General features: G+C 46.6%; 1 protein-coding gene across 1 annotated transcript; it reads left to right on the forward strand.

The window, feature by feature from the left end:
• The first annotated feature begins 20,229 nt into the window (after window positions 1-20,229).
• On the forward strand, window positions 20,230-24,765 carry LOC125506723 (very-long-chain 3-oxoacyl-CoA reductase-like protein At1g24470). The gene is made up of 3 exons (XM_048671464.1): window positions 20,230-21,099; window positions 24,025-24,094; window positions 24,290-24,765. Exons 1-3 carry the CDS (start codon window positions 20,426-20,428, stop codon window positions 24,545-24,547), a joined length of 1,002 nt encoding a protein of 333 aa, XP_048527421.1. The 5' UTR covers window positions 20,230-20,425; the 3' UTR covers window positions 24,548-24,765.
• The last annotated feature ends 1,188 nt before the right edge of the window (window positions 24,766-25,953 follow it).

The raw sequence follows: 25,953 nt of genomic DNA on the forward strand, positions 1-25,953 counted from the left end.
AGCGAGAGGGGCAACACACACCATGGTTCCCTAGCCGTGTGCGGCGCCCCTCTCCCTCTAGTTCTTCCTCGGTCATAATTTTTGTAGTGCTCGGCGAAGCCCTACTGAGATAGTTCACCACCACCGTCATCACAGCGTCGTGCTGCCGGAACTTATCTACTACTTCGCCCGTCTTGCTGGATCAAGAAGGCGATGATGTCATTGAACTGAACATGTGCTGAACGAGGAGGTGTCATACGTTTGGTACTAGATCAGGAGGATCGTGAAGGTGTACGACTATATCAACCGTGTTGTTAAACGCTTCCACTTTACGGTCTACGAGGGTACATAGACATACTCTCCCTCTCGTAGCTATGCAGATAGATCTTGCGTGTGCGTAGAATTTTTTTTTGTTTTCCATGTAACGCTCCCCAACAAGCCGAACGTATCATATGCCCAAACTAGCGGGTACAGATAGACTACGACACTCCCCAAGCTACATTCAAGTCCAGGAAAGCGACCCCGCGAGTTGGCATCTGAATCAAAAGTCCGACTGAAACTCTGAATCGCTCACAACCATATGTGTGTACGATTGAGATGGACATAGCCCCGCACTGAGGTGTTCACCCAGCAAAACATGCCACAAAGTTGTGAACCGTCAGGGGACTGTAGCCCCAAACTAGAGTCAACCGCCTAGTGGCTCAAAGTTCAAAGAAGCAAACGTAAACCAGCTTGTGGGCCTGAAAAAATATGCAGGGGTGTATTTATATTTGCGGCAAAGTTTAAAACATGTCGGGCTAGCTGTCTTATATTTTTAGGGTTTAGGACTGTGATATTTGGCACATGTGTAGCATATAGCAAAACTACTATACACCTCATTCCTTTCATATAATTACAAGCATGCATGTATTAGAGTGACTCACTCTTCATTCACGTTCATTCCTTCCTCTAATTTCATACATGCACTAGATGACAAAAAACTGATGTCATCTAGATTCTCCTATATTTCAAAAAATTCAAAATGTTTTATAACTCAAACTATCGGTCCGATGCAAGAACCGTTTTCATATAAAAGATTTCTCGCGACGAGATCTTTGAAACATTTTTTTGGGTCAAAAGTTATCACACTTGGTCTACATAAGTTACCACACATGTTCTATGCAAGTTTTTTTTGCAGGAGACATGTTCTATGCAAGTTACCGTGCTATTTTCGCATAAGTTATCGGGGTATGTTTTTCAACAAGTATTTTCCTTTGGTAAAATTTATCGCGGTGTTTGTACGTAAGCTATTGGGTCAAAAGTTATCACCCATCGGGTATGAACTTATCGTGTTACTTTCACATAAGTTACCGGAGGTATGTTTTTTAACAACTACCTTTTTTCCCTTGTTCAAAGTTACCGTGGTGTTTGTACGTAAGTTACCGGCTATGCAATTTCTACATTATCATGCTATTTTCACATAAATTACCGGGGATATGTTTTCAACAACAACTTTTTTGCATTGGTCAAAGTTACCACGGTGTTTTATACATAAATTATCGGGTACGCGCTTCGTATATTACCGTGCTATTTTCACATAAATTATCGGGATTATATTTTTCAACAACCTTTTCTGACTTGATCAAAGTTACCACGATGTTTGTATGCAGCAGTTCGTTTATTACCGTGCTATTTGCACATGAGTTATCGGGGGTATTTGTTAACAAATCCCCCTCCCTAAGTTACCGTGGTGTTTGTACGTGGGTTATCAGGTATGCGGTTCATATATTACCGTGCTATTTTCACATAAGTTATCGGGATATGTTTTTCAACAAAATTTCCCCCTTTGGTCAAATGTTACGGTAGTGTTTGTACATAAGTTATCAAGTATGGGTTCGTATATCACCATGTTATTGTTTTTCAACTTCCCCTTTGGTCAAAATGTTATGGCGGTATTTGTATTTAAATTATCAGGTCTATGGTACATATATTATCATGCTATTTACACTGAAGTACCAGGTGGTAGGGTGTTTTCAATAACTTTTTTCCCAAGTTCACAATTACCACTGTATTTGTACTTGAGCTATCGGATCTTCGGTGCATATATTACCATGTATTTACATAGAGTTATCGAGGGGATGTTTTTGCACAACGTTCTCCCCAGTCAATGATATCGTGGTGTTTGTACTTAGTTATTGGATATGCGCCTCATATATTATCATGCTACTTATACTGAAGTTATTAGGGTATGTTATTCAATAAATTTTCTCCGGTCAAAATTATCAAGGTGTTTGTATGTAAGTTATCATGTATGTAGTGTGTATATTACCATGATGCCTATATATATGTTACCGCGGTGTTTTCAATAGCCTTTTTGTTGGCCCAAACCTCGTATGTGCTCGTAGACTATTACTTTTCGTCAAGAGCTATCACGCAGTCGGCGAACCGGCCGAGTACTTTCCGACCGTACGTATAGACTGCACGTACGTAGACTGATCCATCGAGGCAAGGTAGCTGATTCCGCCGAGACACACATACCAAGCAACCTAGCTGCCTGCTAGATTGATCTTGAGTTCGCTAGCACATGCACGTATTAACAAGTCGCCGGCCTAAATTAGTCTAAACTAATCCTATACCTATACGGTTTGATGATTGCACCTGTCCGAGCTGAACAAGGCCACTAATCGTGGTTTATTCCAACACTAGCAAAAAAGCCCGTGCGTTACAACGGGAGAAAAAAAACCACACGGCCTTTACACAATAACCATAACTCACGACCCCAATAGATGCATCCTTTATTTATTTCAACATGGTATCTTATCAGTCTTGCCATTTATCCTTCTTCCCACTCTCGCCAATGGACATGCATGGTTATAGATGGTTTCTTTCGTCTCCAATTTGTTTTTGTTAAGGTGTTTATTTTCAATTTGAATCGGCACTTGTACAAAAAAAGACGTATCATCCACTACTGATTAACGTTCCATCCTAAACAACGTTCGAAAAATTATTAACATGTGAAACAACATTATATTCAAATTTTACATATATTTTCCTATACAATTTTCATATATAACATGTTAAAATTGGAGTTATGGTTTAAAAGATATGAATATTTTTACAGCATTTGAATCTGTCCCTAAACAGCATTTAAAAATAGTTAATGGGTAAAAATAACATTATATTCATACTGTACACATTTTTCTAATCAATTTTCATATATAACATTCTAAAATTGGAGTTACGGTTTAAAAGATATGAATATTAAAAAAATGTTTGAATCTATATAATAAAAAAGGTTATTTCCTAGACAGACGGTGGCTTAATTAAGCGAAATCTCAGGGGGTTTTCTGAATAAATCGGAGAGTACTATTCCCACTTAAAAGAGGATGGCGGGTTGATTAACCGAAATCTCAGGGGGTTTTATGCAAAGCACGGAACGTTTTCTGCACTCACTTAAGTTGGATCGCGGGTTTATTTCACGAAAGTGCAGGGACTTTTTTGCAAAATGTGCAGCGACGTACAACCAGAAACAGTCGCTGCTTTATTATTAGGGGAGATTTTCCCCGGGATCAAAACTACCTACTCAAGCATTGTGGGCCGGCGAAGTGGGGCAGCAGGGCAACAACAACAAGATATACATAGAGAGAGATAAGCAGCAGCAACGACCTACTCAAGCGTGCTCCTACTTGTGACGCCCCCGATTTGACCGTACACTAATCATACACGCAAACGTGTACGATCAAGGTCAGGGACTCACGGGAAGATATCACAACACAACTCTACAAATAAAATAAGTCATACAAGCATCATATTACAAGCCAGGGGCCTCGAAGGCTCGAATACAAGAGCTCGATCATAGACGAGTCAACGGAAACAACAATATCTGAGTACAGACATAAGTTAAACAAGTGTGCCTTAAGAAGGCTAGCACAAACTGGGATACAGATCGAAAAAGGCGCAACCCTCCTGCCTGGGATCCTCCTAAACTACTCCTGGTCGTCGTCAGTGGGCAGCACGTAGTAGTAGGCACCTCCGGTGTAGTAGGAGTCGTCATCGAAGGTGGCGTATGGAACCTGAGCTCCAACATCTGGTTGCGACAACCAGGTAGAAGGGATAGAAGGAAAAGAAGGGGAAGCAACCGTGAGTACTCATCCAAAGTACTCGCAAGCAAGGAGCTACACTACATATGCATGGGTATATGTGTAAAGGCCATATCGGTGGACTGAACTGCAGAACGCCAGAATAAGAGGGGGATAGCTAATCCTGTCGAAGACTACGCTTCTTGGCAGCCTCCGTCTTGCAGCATGTAGAAGAGAGTAGACTGAAGTCCTCCAAGTAGCATCGCATAGCATAACCCTAACCGATGATCCTCCCCTCGTCGCCCTGTGAGAGAGCGACCACCGGTTGTATCTGGCACTTGAAAGGGTGTGTTTTATTAAGTATCCAGTTCTAGTTGTCATAAGGTCAAGGTACAACTCCAAGTCGTCCTGTTACCGAAGATCACGGCTATTCGAATAGATTAACTTCCCTGCAGGGGTGCACCACATAACCCAACACGCTCGATCCCATTTGGCCGGACACACTTTTCTGGGTCATGCCCGGCCTCGGAAGATCAACACGTCGCAGCCCTACCTAGGCACAACAGAGAGGTCAGCACCCGGTCTAAATCCTATGGCGCAGGGGTCTGGGCCCATCGCCCTTTGCACACCTGCACGTTGCGAACGCGGCCGGAAGCAGACCTAGCCTAGTAGGCGTTCCAGTCCAATCCGGCGCGCGCCGCTCAGTCGCTGACGTCACGAAGGCTTTGGCTGATACCACGACGTCGAGTGCCCATAATTGTCCCCGCGTAGATGGTTAGTGCGTATAGGCCAGTAGCCAGACTCAGATCAAATACCAAGATCTCGTTAAACGTGTTAAGTATCCGCGACACCGAACAGGGCCAGGCCACCTCTCTCCTAGGTGGTCTCAACACCTGCCCTGTCGCTTCGCCACAAAGTAACAGTCGGGGGCCGTCAGGAACCCAGGCCCACCTCTACTGGGATGGAGCCACCTGCCCCTTGATCCCCCATCTCTGAACAGTATCACAAGTAATGTAACAGTATAAAGTGTATAGTGTATGCCCATGATCACTTCCCGAAGTGATCACGGCCCAGCAGATAGCATGGTAGACGGACAAGAGTGTAGGGCCACTGATGGAACACTAGCATCCTATACTAAGCAGTAGGATAGCAGGTAATGGTAACAATAGTAGTAGCAAGGACAGGCTATGCATCAGGATAGGAATAACGGAAAGCAGTAACATGCTACACTACTCTAATGCAAGCAGTATAGAGAAGAGTAGGCGATATCTGGTGATCAAAGGGGGGGGGGCTTGCCTGCCAAAGGGAAGGGTGGTAGGGGGGGCTTGTGGCTCTGGCAAGAGAGAGGGGTCGTCAACACCGTAGTCGTACTGGGTAGCAGCGGCGTCGGTCTCGGTGTCTAGCGAGAGAAGAGGGGGAAGAAACAATAAATATATCGCAAACAAATGCATGACATGACAAGGCGTGATGCTAGGTGTGCCACTAACGCGGTACGAGGTGATACCGGTGAAGGGGGAAACATCCGGGAAAGTATTCCCGGTGTTTCGCGTTTTCGGACAGATGAACCGGAGGGGGAAAGTTGCGTGTTCGCTATGCTAGGGATGCGTGGTGGAGGAACGAGCTGCGTATCCGGGTTCGCCTCGTCGTTCTGAGCAACTTTCATGTACAAAGTATTTTCATCTGACTTACAGTTTATTTTATATTAATTTTCAAATTTTTTTAAAAATTCTTGAAATTATTTTAATTATTAATAATTCAAACTCATTAAACCTAAATGCAATGGTTACCCAAAGCGTGTACCCATAGTGTGCTTAGGGGCTGACAGCTGGACCTGGTCAACTATCCAGTCTTAGTTTGACTGGACTGTTGACTGGTCAAATGGGTCAGACCTCACATGTAAGTGCCCCTGCTTTAATTAACAGTGTATTTATTTAGTGATTAGACTAACTAAGCTGCAGGTCTCACTGTTAATGTGATTAGGCTAATTAACTAATTACTAATCATTTAATTAATTAAGCCACTAATTATTTACTTTATTATTATTTCTTTTTTTTCTTTTCTAATGGGGTCGGCCACACACTAAGAGCACACACGCACACACACCACGCAGCACACTCGGCCATGGCCGTGGCTGCAAGGAAGATGGACGCGAGAGAGACTGAACTCACATTCACTGATACATCACGAGTGTACATATATACAACCCATGCACACGCAGGTGAGGCCAACTAACACCATAACAAAACTCCACTAATCTAGTAGTATACACGCAGTATGACCAATGACCAGGTAAGTATTCACGTACGAGCAGGCGGTAGAATAGGATTCTCCAACAGTGGTCATGGCCAAAACGAGCAGCAGGCAGCAGGAACAGAGTTTTAGCGGCAGCAACGGCAACACCATGAGGCAGCGGCCACGAGCAGCAGCAGTTGGGAGGCGCGCGGCAAGAGCAGCAGTAGACGCAGGCGGGCGCGGCGCGGCCGCGCGTGGCGGCAGCAGGAGCAGCGCGAGCAAATACTCACGCACGTACGTACGCGTACAAGCGGACTCGGATGAGCTCGGGACGGCAAACGGCGACCAAATCAAGGCTGAGGAAGGGGGAATCCGGAGGAGAAGCTCACCAAGGAGCGGGGACGTGGTCGGGGAGGCTGGGGACGGTCGGGGTCGAGCGAATCGACGGACGGCGGCCGTCGGTGCAGGATGTCGAAGACGAGATCGATGGCGGCGAATCGGTGCGGCTCCGCTCGATTTGACGCTCTGGATGGACGAGGTCGACGATGGCGATCCTCCTGAACTCGTCGGTGCGGCGAGCGGTGGCCGGTGGCCGCGGGCTTGACGACGGCGTGGTGACGTCCCGCCCGGCCGTCAAAACAGAGAGAGGGGGAGGGGTGAGCGAGAGGCTGTGGGGAGAGCGCGAGCGAGGGGGATCTAGGGCTAGGGTTAGAGGGAGGTGCACCAGGGTCTTGTAGGCCGGGGTCGCCGGCCGGATGGCCGCCACGACGTCGCCGGTGCCGTGGCGGGCATCGGCTCTGCCCACGACCCCCTCTGTGAACAGAGGAGGAGGCGACATGGGGAGTGGGCTGGCCTGGCCTGGCCAGCTGGGCCTTGGCCCAGGGGAGGGGGTTTTCCTTTTCTCTTGTTTTATTTTCTGTTTTGCCCTTTTCTTTTTTTTGTTTCTTTTAATTACCTTCTGTTTTCCATTTAAAACTTGAACCAAATGACTTTTGTAAAAAGTGGAGCCTTGACATATAAATACTATGCAATAAGTTGCACTGCCACCAAAAGTCTAGTCCCCATATAATTTAGTTTGATACTTTATTAATTAGTAATGGCATTTAAATCATTTTGATTGATCCTATTTTATTTATATTAGAGAATTTAAACACTTTATAAAAACGTGCTCCTCCATCATAATTACTTATGCATTATTTGACACAACCCGAACAATTTAGTTTTGATGTTCGAAAACTTTTGTGGTTTGCCATATTTTGAATTAGAATTTTGAATCCGGTTTTGAACTAACGTGAGGTTAACAACAGTAACCCTGGTGACGTGGCATCATTAGCAGGGAATTACTGTAGCTTAATTATCCGAGCGTCACAATTCTCCTCCACTACAAGAAATCTCGTCCCGAGATTTAGGACCGGGAGTAAGGGGGAAAGTTCTGGTTACGAAATTCTAACGATTCTTCTTGGTCATAGTTGCTCTTCTCGAAGAGGTCGATCCATTACATTGATGTCTTCATTCCTTTGCTGCCGGTCATCATGATGAAGTCGACATCCTTTCTTCGGGATCTTCATCGTACTTACGAATAGGTAACGGGGTAGATCGGCAACGACAGAATGCTATAAGGGTAATAATCTGGGATTAACCCATGAATGAGTATATGAGTACCTCTCGAGTTGAACAAATAAAACACATCGAGAGTGAGGTTTGAAGGTACAATAAGAGGTTCCAAGCAGATAGATAGTTGCTCGAAGTCCGAACCAGAGTGAGAAAGGGGTTCAGAGCAGCGAGAGTAAGTATAGCGTCTGATACCAGAATAGAGCACTAGGAAGGTGGCCCGTGAGTTAAATACAAAGCCAAGCATGGGAATAACCATTAGAAACAGGATTGTACAGGTGAGTCAGGTTTCGATCCTGTGGAACTGTGGGTTATGGGTCCACCATGTGGGTTAAAAGTAGGAAGAGGGGTGACGTCTTGCACGATCATGTAAGCAAGGCATGTCAGAGGGTGGCCCGTCGATTATGTCGGCAACAACATCGGTACCAAGGGCGAGGGACGAAGAGAACCATTTTCCTGCTCGTCGAAAACGAGGCGGACCAATAGGCAAAGTTCCCGTCCATCGGTGGCTACCGGAATGTCATCAACAATAGCAACAGGGTCTTACTGACAGAGTTGTACACCAAGGTGTTTGCACAAGCAGGGAATTATTACTGCTTATATCATATAGATCATAGAAAGGGTTTAAACAAACCAATGGAAAGGGAAAAGTGTCTATCCTATTTAATCAGAACAATGGAAAGAAAAATGTGTTTAAACACATATTTCAACATATTTCAAGGGTATATCCTTCCCAAGGACAAGCTGAGCATGATATCCATGACAGGATATAACGTAGAAAACTCTTTAGGTAGGGGAGAGAGATTTTCATGACATTATCCATACAACGGTGTTTGGATAATAGAGCAGGAAACATTTAGCATTGAGCTTCAAATGTTCTTGTTGAAATTCAGAGTACCATAGACATGCTTCGAGATAGCATTGACATGGTCATCCTGTGAAGATCAGACTTTGGAAACACAAAGGATCCATCAGGAATAACTTGTAGAATAAGTATTACAATTTCCTCATGGAAGAATGGTTAACCTTGTTAAAAAGGAAACTATAATGATAGGTCCTCGGGACAGGTGTGCTAGGCACGACATCACCTTACTGGGTCACATAAAGACCAATGTTATAACTCTTGGAAATATGTTCCAACCATCATATCTGACTGAGATTCAGATCTGAATGGTGTTAGGATAACTCAGATTTCAGGATACCTGAGAAGAAAGTGCAACACAAATTGTCAAGATGACATTTTAAGATTCTCGGGAATTGAACTATGGAAGCGAGTTCCGCAACAGGAGTTCAATATTAAACCAAGGAGAGGATGAGGTGGCTGATAGGCTCAGCAACAAATCATCGAGATTTCCAAAGGATTTGATTTCCACAATTATGTGAACAAGGAAATATCATTTGTCGGATCAAATGATATAATGATGTATGCTCGAGGGAAACATACACAACTGAACAATGATAGAAGGGTGCACCCAGGAATCTGGACTAGGTAGCACGATCAATGTTCGAATGATGATTCAATAAGCAATAGACTTAGAATGGAACTGTAGACCAATAACTTCAAAGCAAATAGGGTTGCTAGAAGTTTAGAATTTACACATCACAGACCATTTGTCGGTATTCCGGTTAGAATTAACACGGAGACCAAGAAATGAACGCAAAAGGCGAGAGATATTACTATCAAGAATTCTCAAGAGGTGGTAAAATTACCACGACATTCTTGACATAAAAGGTGGTAATATTCCAAGGTAAAGAAGAACAAATGCTGGATAGCAAGGATCTCAAGGTATAACACAAAACACGAATAAGTTTGTGTTGAACAGAAGGCAATAAAGTGGTCGGTGATAACACAAACCATTGAGGGGCGAGGATGGTATTTCTCATCAAGAATTCGATATATATCTTGGAAGAGCTCGGGATGTTGATGATGACCACGACACATTTGTCGAGAGATTTCATGAAGATGTAGTCGGTTGGCGATGACATCAAGTCAAATGATGATGCAGCGAAAGTCAATAATACTTGAAGAAGAACTCATAGGAAGTTATGCAGTTCCGTGATAATCTTGAGATACCAGAGGGGGTAATACTTGATGACAGATCAAAGTAGAGGTTGGACTGGGGTATTGCTCTACAGAAGACAAGCGCTTAAACTTGCACGCGAAACGGTATTTAAAGGAGAACATGGTCGGAACCACGATTGAAAAAGGTCAGATCCCAGATATAAGATGAACTTATACCAAAGGAATAATTTAATCTAAGAGAAGCTTTAACGATAAGATCTACATCGTGTCCATGGGCATGAACACAAAGTTCAAGGTCGACTCCCACTTCTCCAATGCATAACCTTTCATTCACTTCTCACTTTCGAAGAAGTTGTAGTGTTGAAATTTCATCTGGCAAAATACTAGAAGTGTATGACTCGTGAAAACTTTCGAGTTCACACGGTTTTAGAGAAGGTTGTATAGGTTCAACCCATCGGGGTTTCTTAGAAACATATACCACAAGTTTCAAGGGTAAATATCACAAGCTCGAAAGTAGAGCATGGTTAGCAAAACAGAGGATACAATTTACCAAAGGTATCACATACCCATGGAGAGGCTCACAAGGTTATTGAATAGGAAGGACACTGCCGGATAATAATCCAACAAGGGGTCCTACGGTCTACAATGGAGCTGATGCGAGTATCGGTACTTTATCTGAGGAAGATGGAATGAAAGGGCATCAGATTAGCATTTCCAAATCAAGGGATCAAAAGCCAACGCTCTCATTAAGAATGGATCAGTCGAATAGACTTAGGGGTTCAATCGACGACAATTTGATTGATCGATAACCAGCTCATGTTTAAAATGATGTGTGAGCCGGAAGGATGAATCATTGGATCTGATTGAGGATGGCGAGCATTCACAACATTTTGAATCAACGGACTCAAAATGATAATGACAAGGGATGCCAATAAAATTATAGACTTATGGGATTAACCATAATGCAAGCAAGTAAGAACTTCAAGAGTAATAGGCTACTCAGGATTTTCGGAAGTTCAAATAGTATTTTGAAGACTTTTGTGAAATACATGAACCAACTGGGGATGAGCAAATATCCGGTGAGTGCTAGAAATTACCCATAGTGGTATTCATGTGGCAAAGAAATGCAAGGCAGTAGGCACAAAGTATTCTCAGAACAATAGAGAGAATTTTGGGGCATCTTGTAATAACAAGATCAATGAGGAATGATTATATGAATGGCACGTGTACGTGGTTATCCATAGAGGTTTATCGATAGAAGGGAATTGCAAAAGCAACACGCACAAGGTCTCGACAGAATATCGGAGAGTATCTTCGAAATCTTCTAGTGCAGCCGGCGATCATCTGGACTGAAGGGGCTCTCCGCGAGAAAGTATTTTTGAGAACCTAAGTTAGATTTTTAGTAAATTCATTAAACCCGAATAGGAGAGAGTTCAGAGTCCCAGAGTAAGGATCGAGGAATAAAAGATCCTAATAACACCCGATGGCGACGTGGGCCCAAGGGCCGCACAGCCAAGTTAGTAAAACAATTTTCATCGACTAGACTCAACTTCGGCCAAGGAGTGTGGAAGGGGGATTCCTACAGACAGTCGGCTCTGATACCAACTTGTGACGCCCCTGATTTGACCGTACACTAATCATACACGCAAACGTGTACGATCAAGGTCAGGGACTCACGGGAAGATATCACAACACAACTCTACAAATAAAATAAGTCATACAAGCATCATATTACAAGCCAGGGGCCTCGAAGGCTCGAATACAAGAGCTCGATCATAGACGAGTCAACGGAAACAACAATATCTGAGTACAGACATAAGTTAAACAAGTGTGCCTTAAGAAGGCTAGCACAAACTGGGATACAGATCGAAAAAGGCGCAACCCTCCTGCCTGGGATCCTCCTAAACTACTCCTGGTCGTCGTCAGTGGGCAGCACGTAGTAGTAGGCACCTCCGGTGTAGTAGGAGTCGTCATCGAAGGTGGCGTATGGAACCTGAGCTCCAACATCTGGTTGCGACAACCAGGTAGAAGGGATAGAAGGAAAAGAAGGGGAAGCAACCGTGAGTACTCATCCAAAGTACTCGCAAGCAAGGAGCTACACTACATATGCATGGGTATATGTGTAAAGGCCATATCGGTGGACTGAACTGCAGAACGCCAGAATAAGAGGGGGATAGCTAATCCTGTCGAAGACTACGCTTCTGGCAGCCTCCGTCTTGCAGCATGTAGAAGAGAGTAGACTGAAGTCCTCCAAGTAGCATCGCATAGCATAACCCTAACCGATGATCCTCCCCTCGTCGCCCTGTGAGAGAGCGACCACCGGTTGTATCTGGCACTTGGAAGGGTGTGTTTTATTAAGTATCCGGTTCTAGTTGTCATAAGGTCAAGGTACAACTCCAAGTCGTCCTGTTACCGAAGATCACGGCTATTCGAATAGATTAACTTCCCTGCAGGGGTGCACCACATACCCCAACACGCTCGATCCCATTTGGCCGGACACACTTTCCTGGGTCATGCCCGGCCTCGGAAGATCAACACGTCGCAGCCCCACCTAGACCAACAGAGAGGTCAGCACGCCGGTCTAAACCTAAGCGCACAGGGGTCTGGGCCCATCGCCCTTAGCACACCTGCACGTTGCGTACGCGGCCGGAAGCAGAACTAGCCCCCTTAATACAAGAGCAGGCTTACGTTCCAATCCGGCGCGCGCCACTCAGTCGCTGACGTCACGAAGGCTTTGGCTAATACCACGACGTCGAGTGCCCATAACTGTCCCTGCGTAGATGGTTAGTGCGTATAGACCAAATGGCCAAACTCAGATCAAATACCCAGATCTCGTTAAGCGTGTTAAGTATCCGCGAACCACCGACCAGGGCCAGGCCCACCTCTCTCCTAGGTGGTCACAACCTGCCCTGTCGCTTCGCCTCAAAGTAACAGTCGGGGGCCGTCGGGAACCCAGGCCCACCTCTACTGGGATGGAGCCACCTGCCTCTTCAGCCCCCATCTCCGAACAGTATCATAAGTAATGTAACTGTGTAAAGTATATTGTATGCCCGTGATCACCTCCCGAAGTGATCACGGCCCAGTAGTATAGCATGGCAGACAGACAAGAGTGTAGGGCCACTGATGGAACACTAGCATCCTATACTAAGCAGTAGGATAGCAGGTAATGGTAACAACAGTAGTAGCAAGGACAGGCTATGCATCAGGATAGGAATAACGGAAAGCAGTAACATGCTACACTACTCTAATGCAAGCAGTATAGAGAAGAGTAGGCGATATCTGGTGATCAAAGGGGGGGCTTGCCTGGTGGCTCTGGCAAGAGAGAGGGGGCGTCAACACCGTAGTCGTACTGGGTAGCAGCGGCGTCGGTCTCGGTGTCTAGCGAGAGAAGAGGGGGAAGAAACAATAAATATATCGCAAACAAATGCATGACATGACAAGGCGTGATGCTAGGTGTGCCACTAACGCGGTACGAGGTGGTAGCGGTGAAGGGGGAAACATCCGGGAAAGTATTCCCGGTGTTTCGCGTTTTCGGACAGATGAACCGGAGGGGGAAAGTTGCGTGTTCGCTATGCTAGGGATGCGTGGTGGAGGAACGAGCTGCGTATCCGGGTTCGCCTCGTCGTTCTGAGCAACTTTCATGTACAAAGTATTTTCATCTGACTTACGGTTTATTTTATATTAATTTTCAAAAAAAATTTAAACAATTCCTGAAATTATTTTAATTATTAATAATTCAAACTCATTAAACCTAAATGCAATGGTTACCCAAAGCGTGTACCCATAGTGTGCTTAGGGGCTGACAGCTGGACCTGGTCAACTATCCAGTCTTAGTTTGACTGGACCGTTGACTGGTCAAATGGGTCAGACCTCACATGTCAGTGCCCCTGCTTTAATTAACAGTGTATTTATTTACTGATTAGACTAACTAAGCTGCAGGTCTCACTGTTAATGTGATTAGGCTAATTAACTAATTAGTAATCATTTAATTAATTAAGCCACTAATTATTTACTTTATTATTATTTCTTTTTTTTCTTTTCTAATGGGGTCGGCCACACACTAAGAGCACACACGCACACACACCACGCAGCACACTCGGCCATGGCCGTGGCTGCAAGGAAGATGGACGCGAGAGAGACTGAACTCACATTCACTGATACATCACGAGTGTACATATATACAACCCATGCACACGCAGGTGAGGCCAACTAACACCATAACAAACTCCACTAATCTAGTAGTATACACGCAGTATGACCAGATGACCAGGTAAGTATTCACGTACGAGCAGGCGGTAGAATAGGATTCTCCAACAGTGGTCATGGCCAAAACGAGCAGCAGGCAGCAGGAACAGAGTTTTAGCGGCAGCAACGGCAACACATGAGGCAGCGGCCACGAGCAGCAGCAGTTGGGAGGCGCGCGGCAAGAGCAGCAGTAGACGCAGGCGGGCGCGGCGCGGCCGCGCGTGGCGGCAGCAGGAGCAGCGCGAGCAAACACTCACGTACGTACTTACGCGTACAAGCGGACTCGGATGAGCTCGGGACGGCAAACGGCGACCAAATCAAGGCTGAGGAAGGGGGAATCCGGAGGAGAAGCTTACCAAGGAGCCGGGGACGTGGTCGGGGGGGCTGGGGACGGTCGGGGTCGAGCGAATCGACGACGGCGGCCGTCGGTGCAGGATGTCGAAGACGAGATCGATGGCGGCGAATCGGTGCGGCTCCGCTCGATTTGATGCTCTGGATGGACGAGGTCGACGATGGCGATCCTCCTGAACTCGTCGGTGCGGCGAGCGGTGGCCGGTGGCCGCGGGCTTGACGACGGCGTGGTGACGTCCCGCCCGGCCGTCAAAACAGAGAGAGGGGGAGGGGTGAGCGAGAGGCTGTGGGGAGAGCGCGAGCGAGGGGGATCTAGGGCTAGGGTTAGAGGGAGGGGGCATCGGGGTCTTGTAGGCCGGGGTCGCCGGCCGGATGGCCGCCACGACGTCAGCCGGTGCCGTGGCGGGCATCGGCTCTGCCCACGACCCCCTCTGTGAACAGAGGAGGAGGCGACGTGGGGAGTGGGCTGGCCTGGCCTGGCCAGCTGGGCCTTGGCCCAGGGGAGGGGGTTTTCCTTTTCTCTTGTTTTATTTTCTGTTTTGCCCTTTTCTTTTTTTGTTTCTTTTAGTTACCTCCTGTTTTCCATTTAAAACTTGAACCAAATGACTTTTGTAAAAAGTGGAGCCTTGACATATAAATACTATGCAATAAGCTGCACTGCCACCAAAAGTCTAGTCCCCATATAATTTAGTTTGATACTTTATTAATTAGTAATGGCATTTAAATCATTTTGATTGATCCTATTTTATTTATATTAGAGCATTTAAACACTTTATAAAAACGTGCTCCTCCATCATAATTACTTATGCATTATTTGACACAACCCGAACAATTTAGTTTTGATGTTCGAAAACTTTTGTGGTTTGCCATATTTTGAATTAGAATTTTGAATCCGGTTTTGAACTAACGTGAGGTTAACAACAGTAACCCTGGTGACGTGGCATCATTAGCAGGGAATTACTGTAGCAACTAGGTGAGCAAACTATATGATGCAACAACAACAAACAAGGAAGCAAGCAAGAGAAGTAACACTAAAGAGTTTGCACAAGTAAAGGTAAGAGATGACCAAGAGTGGATCCGGTGAAGACGAGGATGTGTTACCGAAGTTCCTTCCTTTTGAGGGGAAGTACATCTCCGTTAAAGCGGTGTGGAGGCACAATGCTTCCCAAGAAGCCACTAGGGCCACCGTATTCTCCTCACGCCCTCACACAATGCGAGATGCCGTGATTCCACTATTGGTGCCCTTGAAGGCGGCGACCGGACCTTTACAAACAAGGTTGGTGCAATCTCCACAACTTAATCGGAGGCTCCCAACAATACCACGAAGCTTCACCACAATGGACTATGGCTCCGTGGTGACCTCAACCGTCTAGGGTGCTCAAACACCCAAGAGTAAAAATATCCGCTAGGGATAGGTGGGGGAATCGAAAATCTCTTGGTGGAAGTGTAGATCGGGGCCTTCTCAACCACTCCCAAGCAAATCAACAAGTTTGATTGGCTAGAGAGATAGATCGGGCGAAAATGGAGCTTGGAGCATTAATGGAGCTTGAGGGGGAAGCGATAGGTCAATGGGGAAGAAGGGGACCCCCTTTTATAGTGAGGGCAACAATCCAACCATTGCCCCACTAAACAGCCCCGCAGAGGGTGGTAGTACCGCTTGGGTGGGCGGTACCACCGCTGAGCTAGCGGTACTGCCGTTCCACCTAGCGGTACTACCGCGCAAAGGAGAGAATCAGGGACCTGGACGCAAAGCGGTACTACTGTGGTGGTAAGGGCGGTACTACCGCTGAGCCAGCGGTACTACCGTTCCACCTAGCAGTACTTCCGCGCAAAGGAGAGAGGCAGGGACCTGGACCTAGAACGGTACTACCGCGGTAGTAAGGGCGGTACTACCGCTGAGAAGCGGCACTACCGCCTCTACTGCCGCAACTAGTGCCGCAAAACCCGATACGAGAAAAAGAGCCCTCGAGTCAAGGCGGTAGGAACCTGGCAAGCCAGCGTAGTACTGCTGCGGAGTCACCGGCGGTACTACCGCTGCGGAGCGGTACTACCGCTTGTGACCCCTCAGCGGTACTACCGCTGGGTACCACGGTACTACCGCTGGGACCCAGACAAGACACACAAGCAGAGAAAAGATCTCTCCATCGAAGTGGAAGGGCTCGAAGGGTGAGAAGTGGATGTGTACGTGTTGATTCCACCCAAGCAATACCACAGCGGACCCCTCTTGATAGTACAGTGCCCTCTACGCAACTAGTCCACAGAAAGAGAAACGAAAGAGCTACACCATCTTGAATGACACTCCGAGGGGAAGAAATCGTCTCGTACCAAGGATGAATCTCTGAAATGCTCAAAGCACACAATTAGTTCGCAAATACGTTGTCATCAATCACCAAAACCACATCGAGAGAGATATGCCTCAACAGGCGCCGTTATCGGATGAGCCAAAAGCTCTTCCTCAGGATTGTGAATTCCATCCGGGAGTTCGACAATTACTTCAAGTGCAAGATGGATTGCACCGGCAAACTTGGATTCACCTCGATCCAGAAGTGCATGACAGCGATGAGGATGCTTGCATATGGAGCTCCCGGTGATTCACTCGACGACTATGGGCGCATGGCCGAGTCCACCAGCATAGAGTGTTTCTACAAGTTCTGTCGGGCAGTGGTGGCAGTGTTTGGACCGCAATACTTAAGAACACCCAATGCGAAGACACTGCTCGGATCCTAGCACGGAATGCAGCAAGAAGATTTCCTGGGATGCTTGGAGGCATCGACTGTATGCATTGGAAATGGAGGAATTGCCCATTTGCTTGGCAGGGGATGTACAAAGGCGTCAAAGGTGGTTGCAGTGTGGTACTTGAGGCGGTGGCCACACAGGACCTCTGGATTTGACACTCCTTCTTTGGTATGCCAGGAACTCACAATGACATCAACGTGCTGCAGTGCTCTCCTGTCTTTGCCAAGCTTGTTGAAGGTCACTCTTCTTCGGTGAACTTCGAGATCAATGGGCGGCACTACAACAAGGGGTACTATCTAGCTGATGGCATCTATCCGAGATGGTCGACATTTGTGAAGACCATCTCAAACCCTGTGCCAGGAGGCAAGAATGCCTGGTTTGCGAAGATTCAAGAGGCTTGCAGGAAGGATGTCGAGCGGACATTTGGTGTGCTCCAATCTCGATTTGCTGTTGTCCGGTACCCCGCTCAGACCTGGTCGAAAGATCAAATGTGGGAGATCATGACTTGCTGTGTCATCTTGCACGACATGATCATCAAAAACGATCAAGAAGACCTAGTGTTTGACACTGAACCATACTACAGGCAAGGCCCTCTAGCCGAAGTTGATCACCAACTACCGGCAACCTGGACTGCCTACCTTAGTATGCGTCGGGAGATCCAAGACCCACAGGTGCATCATCAACTGCAGCAGGATCTGATAGAGCACCTATGGAGGCTCAAGGGCGACGCCGGGCGCGACGTGTGATGAAATATGAGTTTTTATTTGTTGAACTATATAATTTGTATTGAACTATTTGTTGTTGCACTATTTGATTTTCTGTGATGAACTATGTGATACAAAAATATTTATATGCTGATAATTCAACGCCGTACCATGGCGAACCCCGTCGAATATGGACCTATTCTCGCCCATATGGGCTCTTAATTCGCCGAAAGTGAGTCAAAAAGTGAACCAATATCGATGCCTGGGGCAACCTGGGGGCGATGGCTGGACGGCCAACCGGCCCCTGCGCCGATTTAGCGCCAGCTCGCCCCCAGAGGGCGCGTAAAAGCGCGGCCTGGGAGGCCAACAGCTGGAGATGCTCTTAGCGTCCTCATTCTTGAATCAAGACAAGACAAACTTGAGTTTTATGTTGGTTCGAGTGGAACAGAACACCAATGGACAAACTATACATGACCTTCCACTGTTAACCAGTTTTGACAACTTTGATGGGTTCTTAAAAAACGTTTGAGATAAGATAAGAGGATCGTTCATGAGAGCCCTTGTACAAGCGGGAATAATGCTACATCAACAAATTCTCTAATGAGTTTAACGGACTATTTATGTGGACCATTAGAATTCAAAATTGGGGGAGGAAGGGGGTCCATCCAAGCTGAAATTCAGGTGGTGCAAAGATTAGTTAGAAGGAGAATTTTTTTTTGCGAGGAAACTTCTCATCTCATTTTCAATCATGAGAGTACAATGAACATTAGAAATAATAAAAATTACATCCAGACCCATAGACCACCTAGCGACGACTACAAGCACTGAAGCGAGCCGAACACGCGCCGCCGTCATTGCCCCTCCTTCGCCGGAGTCGGACACAACTTGTTGTAGTAGACAGTCGAGAAGTCGTCGTACTAAGGCCCCATAAGACCAACGCATCAGAATAGCAACAGCCGCCGATGAAGAATAAGGTAGATCGAAATGATCCAATCCGAAGACACACGAACATAGACGAACAACAACCAGATCCGAGCAAATCCACCGAGGATAGATCCATGGGAGACACACCTCCACAAGTCCACCAACGATGCTAGACGCGCCACCGAAACGGTGGCTAGGTGATGAGACATTTATTTCATCTTCAAGGAGACGCCGTCGTCTCACCTTACTGAGCAGAACATAAACCCTAACAAATCTGAAAGAAAGGACTAACAACGAAGCCCTCCCGCTGGCCCTTGCGAGGATCCATCGTGCCCCATGGCTTTAGGGCCACCGGAGACAAGGCGAACCTAAGCGGAGCCGGCGAGAGACACAAACCCTAGCTTTTTTTTAGGAGAAGGCGGCGGCTGCCTGTTTCTGTCTTTTGTTTCTATAACAATGAGTTAGAAGGAGAATCTGTAACATGGCCGGAATGGGTCCGTATGTCTAGTATTATTGTACGAGCGGTGGTTTCGCCCTTCTCATGGAGGCGGCTGCTTGACGGTCCTCTCAGCCATAAGCTCCATGTTAAGCTTGGTGGAGTTTTCAGGATTTGAGAGCTTAGTGCTAAGTAATGCTACACATATGTAATGAACAATGTGGCGATTTGTGATTGGAGATGAGGGAGGAAGGGGCCACCCCGGAATGGGGTTGGGTTAGTTGGAACTTTGCATAAGACTTTCGTATAAGCATGTAAATGGCAAATAAACGGAGTTCGTAAGTACTACCGTTTAATTAGTTTTAGCTAGCTCAGTAGTTCATCTTAGAAAACAAACTATTAAACTATTAGATCTTAAGTGAGTTTAAACAGGATTAAACGGAAACGGTTTACATCCCTACTCCCTTCGTCCACAACTAAACGTACATTTGTCATTCAAAATTTTGACCGCGGTGGTCGATAGATCCGCCGGATCGTCTCATCTCGTCGCCGCTGCTCGCCAGCTTCATTACACTGTTGACTCGACAAGTGTACAAGCATCCATGCATGCAAAATTCCTGACTTCTCCACAGCGGCGATAATGCCCAACCGCTTCGTGGGCTCTGCTGGGCACCACGGCGCCTTTGCATTCAATCGAGCCATTTAAAGGTTCTACCTACGTACTCCCTCCGTAAGTCATTCGCGTAGTTTTAGGTCATCGATTTGAGGAATTAAATATGTGTTATATGTCATGAAAAATATATTATTAGATTTCCACGCAGATGTAGTTTCTAAATATATATTTTTAGTCACATATAATACATATTTAGATAGTTAAATTATCGACCTAGAACTACGCGAATGACTTATACACCGGGACGGAGGCAGTACTATGATATGCTCTGAAAATAGCAAAGCCGGGTCGGTACAAGCCCCGAGCTAGTGCTTCATGGCTGCCTGATCTGTGTCCCGACTCGAGCAGGGGCTTAGCTGTTGCGGGCTTGTAGTTAATGGCAGCAGGACTTGCTTAGTACTGCATCTTCGTTCCTTTCTTGTGCTTCGATCTGCTCGCGAGCTACCCGAGTCCATGCCTCAGTTGGAAGAGATTGTCTCGACGGCCGGCGGGGCAGGCTCGCCGCCGCCGCCGCCGCTGTGGTTTCTGGTCTTCCTCGCCCTCGGCCTCCACGCCGTTGTTGTATCCGCCGCGACCTTCCTCGCGTGGCTGTACCGCGCGTTCCTCCGGCGGGGGAAGGACCTTGGCCTGCGCTACGGCGCGTGGGCGGTGGTCACCGGCGCCACCGACGGCATCGGCCGAGCGCTGGCGCTCGAGCTCGCGCGCAGGGGGCTCCACCTCGTCCTCGTCGGCCGGAACCCCGCCAAGCTGTCCCGCGTCAGCAAGGAGGCCAAGGATGCGGCGCCGTCCTGCATGGTCAAGAGCGTGGTGTTCGACCTCGCCGGCGACGCGACGGAGCTGTCGCTGGGCGCTGCGAGGGTGGCGGTGGCCGTGAAGGGGCTCGACGTGGGCCTCCTGGTGAACAACGCCGGCGCGACGTACCCTTGCGCGGCCTACTTCCACGAGGTGGAGACCCCGGTGTGGGAGGCCGTGGTGCGGGTGAACGTGGAGGCGGCCACGCGGATCTCGCGCGCCGTCGTGCCCGCGATGGCGGGCAAGGGGAGGGGCGCCATCGTCAACGTCGGGTCGGGGTCGTCCGTGGTGGTGCCGGCGTTCCCGCTCTACGCCGTGTACGCGGCAAGCAAAGCGTAAGTACGATGACTCATGCAGATCCATCTTTGCGTAGTAGGTTCTGGGTCCACACGTGTGTGGGGGGATACCTCTACCTCTCCACTTGGCGACGGCAGCCTGCGAGGCCCCGATCGTGCTTGCACTGCCCCTCCGTTCAAGCGTTGCCTTGCCGGCTACAATTGCTCGGCACTGTAGTGTGCCATTCCGACGAGACGTATAAAATATTCTGGCAGTGGCAGCAGAGAACTAGAAGGATGTACAGTATGTGTGTGATATGACAGGGTCATCCAGCTGAACACATTAAATAGGCATCAAATCCCAATAGTAGGGTGAGTCAGACAGATCTAAAAAAACACATAAAATGTGAGGACACATGATCCAACTGACAGTGAGCCAAACGGATTGTCTAGACACCCCAGAGTTCCTCATGTTTAGTTCTGATTTGTGAAAACTCAGGTGTCTGAACTGATCCACAGACGTTTGATGCAAAGCGTTGCAAGGCAAAAAGTGGCTGAACCAATGAGATTCGGAGGTTTAGAGGCATTTTGATGCACACCGTTGGAGTTGCTCTTAAGATCTCAATTTTAATGATATATTAGTAAAAACTTCCATGCAGTAGCCCTGTAGCCTGAAACTTTCATAGCGTTTTCGTTTTGCAAAATGCTTAGAGCATGTCTAACAGAGCCCTTAAAAACTCAACCTTCAAAACCAGTTTAAGGGATGAGAAAATGTCGTTTTGAAGGCTGAAAATCCTTGGCGCAGATCAGTGCTCTCAAACCAACCCTCAAAATCTCTGTCTCGTCGTCCTTTTCGTCTGCACGAAGGGAATCGAGCCGGACGCTCGGGAGCGAGGGAATCGTCTCTGTCTTCATCAACGTCGTGTACTGCTCACCGCCGGAATGCGTCGTTGTTCATCGACGTGGGTGCCCGACCGCCACTGTTTTTGGCCGACGTGGGTGGCCACCACCATCTCCGCGACGGCGGGGTGGGGTGGGGGTGGCGGGGGGGGGGGGGCGGGGGGGGGGGGCGGGCGCCGGTGTTGGCGCGGGGGCCGTTGCCGGCGGCGGCGCAGTGGTGAGAGGCAGTTGGGGAAATTTCATTCCCGCGCAGCTCGTTGATCAAGTGAGGATTGGCCCTGGAAATTGCCCTCCAACCCTCACTAGTGCAGGTTGGCCTCAAACTTGAGGGTTCGGTCTGGAATTTTTTTTGAGGGTTTAGGGATTTGAGGGTACTAATCTACGTCTTTTTTTTGCCCAATCCTCAAACTGGCAGTTATTTTGAGGGTTTGACCAGTTTGAGGGCTCTGTTAGACATGCTCTTAGTTACTGTTTGTTGTGAGTATAATGATATGTTAAATATGTTTCAGGCTACAGGGCTCCAACATGTGTCCCCATGTGGTTTTGTTTTTTGGGGGTCTAATCTTCTGTCCACGTGGCCTACTTAATCGACGGAATCAATTGATTCCATTTCTACAGTTCATCTGATCATTACTTTTTAAAATACTTCTAGTAACCAAATCATATTAGATGGCAACTGTTCATAACACCAGTAAAACTTTTGCAAGTCTATGTCTTCGTTGAGATTTTCTTAAGTCTCGGTTGATTTAGAAAAGCACAACTTCAGTTCAGTGGAGTTGCATTTTTTTAATTAAATTGATTGAGAAGATCTCGGTTGATTGAGACTTCGAAAAACCATAACTTTATGCATTATCTTTTATATTATGATGAATCTCCGGTGTTTCTCCTATCGTTATATGCAGATACTAAACATATCACTACTTTTGCATGACCTGAATTGTGTTTTTGTTGGTTTGTGTGTGAATTACGATTATTTAGTTTTGTTTTAAGAAAAAATAACTTCCTAGACTTTGATGTTTTTCTGTGTTACGTTCCACACATGTTCCCTTCAAATCTACTCCCTCTGTTACTAAATATATATATTTTTAGAGATTTCAATACAAACTAAAATACGAGTGTATATAGATCTACTTTGCAGTGTAGATTACTCATTTTGATCTGTATGTATTCTATATTAAAATTTCTAAAAAAAACTTATATTTAGAAATGGAGGGAGTACATTGTTTGGCAGACACCTTTTAATCGACATTTCTTTTGTGTGCTGGTAACCTTTGGTGAAACTAAGTCAAGTTTGGCGCTCTCCGAGAGAAAAAAAAAGGTTCAGTGCATGGTAGTCCTATGCTAAACATAGTAGTACTACCATCATATTTGCACTACCGATTGGTCGAATAAAAGCAGCTTGGACAATAGTGGATCAGCCAATAGTAATATGTTTGGAATTTTTTTTAAAAATAGTACTATGTTTGGTACATCTACCACCGGGCCCAAGCACACAAGGCATATTAATGCACACCTAATATGGCCATGGATGATGGGAAGATTATCGTTCTTTCAATAAACAACGTACGCCGTAATCAGTGGAGCAAACGGATACTCCCTCTGTTTCAGTTTACAAGTCCTACGCGTATATTTAGATTGTCAATTTTATCATCCTAATATAAATTATATAACACAAAAATTATAACGTTTGAAAATAGAACATCTGAAGTTTATATCGGTATATTTTTTGTAGAAATAGTATTCAAATTAAATACTACGTATCATTTATGTACAGTAAAGCCAGTTTCTCGCTCCCGAATTAAATACTTTGAACTCATAGTTCCAAAATCGGGGAAAATTTGATGTGATGACACCGAACTACCCATAATTCTATTTTAAATATAGGATAATCTTTCGGCCTCTGCTTCGGTCGATGCGCACAACCATCAACCGATGATGTTGAACAGTCCATGGTGATGCACACCGTTTTTGATATGTGTTCTATTGGGTACACCTCTAATATGAACTTTGCTTTTAGCACGAGGAGGGTGAGATTCAGCATTACGTGTTGCTATTTCTAATTTCTACATTTGGCCACCCTGTTAGGTATATTGATCAACTATCTCGGAGTCTAAGCGTCGAATACAAACAGTACGGAGTGGATGTCCAATGCCAGGTATGCATGCATGCAGTCTCCTCTTCATCTTTACATAGAAAATCCGAAATAGTTTGCGTCGACTAGTGAAATGCACACAAACTTCATGGATCACCAAGTAATTCTGTACTCGGTGTCACAGAAGACAGAATAAACGCACTTTGGAATTGAATTGAAATATCCTAGTAAGTCACAGATTAGTGTGATGCACTGCAGATTCCTTTGTACGTGGCCACCAAGATGTCGCCTGTTAAGGGCCACTCTCCGTTCATACCATCGCCCGAGGAGTACGTCAAAGCTGCCATTCGCTGCATTGGCTACGAGCCGAGATGCGTCCCCTACTGGCGCCACTCCGTCCAGTGGTTCTTGGCGTCTCTGGCGCCAGACTCTGCTCTCAATCTGTGGCGTCTCCGGGTTGGTGTCCGCAAGAGAAATGAGATGAGAGCTCTGCTCGGAGAGAAGGAACTCAGCTGAACAGCCCATGGTGTTTGTGAAAAGAAACTGTAAAGTCGTGATGTGATCTGTTTATTTTATGTGGGGAATGATTTGGATAGTTGTCAACAGCGGCTTTTGGTTTATGTTTAGGCTTTGCTCGGGAAGTTGATTATTCCGGAGTTTTCTCTCGTATATGTAATTAACGTTTGTTCTCTTGTCAATGTTTTTCTGAAAAGTGCAATTTCTTTGTTGGATCATGATGGATGAAGATTTTCGGCGATTGATTTTTTGTAAGATTACAACATACTCCGTCTGATGGCGCGGCATGGATCTTGGCGCAAGGTTGGCGCCACATCACACCCGTGGAACCATTTGCTCACTAAGCGAACCATGTGAACGTCAAACGTCGATTTGCCCACACAATGACACAACGACCCTCACCCACTTGCCAAGCAATTCCTCTCATTCCCCTTGTCCGTTCCCAGACCCAGGCTAAGAGGGAGATGGAGAAGCATCGACAACCATTGTATGGTTGTGGCAGCGTGGCGATGTTAGGGCCGAAATGTTGACGAGCTGGAGTTGGAGTCACTTGGGTTGTCGCTGCCGTCATGGAAGCGGGTGCACTACGCCACAACACTTAATTAGGGATAATTAACTATTGGTAGAAATGCCTGAAAAAGGTTTAAAAATCTGTTGGGACATTTTTAACTGCCGGTACAAGTACCTAACGACACGATAACTGACGATAGAACTGTAGAAACGAGGGCACACATACTGTTAGTAATAATGGCCAACCTTTAGGGCCCACTATGTGTTGGGAGAACTTAACCACTACTCAATATCTGCGAGGGATTTTATTTGACGCAAGATGTAAATAATATCAGACCTAAGCGTGCACTAACGAGAGGGAAAACGCAGTTAGAAGGCGGACTAACTATCCGCCGGCATACGATTCCCCTAGGTAGCTAGGGTTCCACCTATCCCCGTGCGGCGCGCCGCTAGGGTTCCACATATATCACATCTACACCAAATTCTCACGTACGGACTCTCCGCGACGGTCTGTGCGTGATCCCAGATAGCCGTTGGCTCCCCTTGACGGACTGCATGGCGGGAAGAGGGATTGGAAAGGCGCCGGCGGGCGATGCGTCAGGAAGTGGAGGTGGGCGCGATGCGCGAGGAACATATGCAAATCTGAAAGATAGGTTTTCAAGGCTGAACCTTCATGAAGAGGAAGAAGAGGATCTGGATCTGTCAGGAGAGATTGAAGGATTAATAGAAGAAACACGTTGGATTGCAATTTTTAGGGTTTATACGTCCAAACCCTTCAGTCATGTCGCTTTGTATAAGGAGATGAGGAACGCCTGGTCGCCGGCGCAGGGAGTGATCTTTAAGGATAAGAAACCAAACATCTTCCTTGCCCATTCATGTGCTTGGGCGATTGGAAT

The sequence above is a fragment of the Triticum urartu genome, chromosome 1 (genome assembly GCF_003073215.2).
Source record: "Triticum urartu cultivar G1812 chromosome 1, Tu2.1, whole genome shotgun sequence".
NCBI lineage: Eukaryota > Viridiplantae > Streptophyta > Magnoliopsida > Poales > Poaceae > Triticum > Triticum urartu.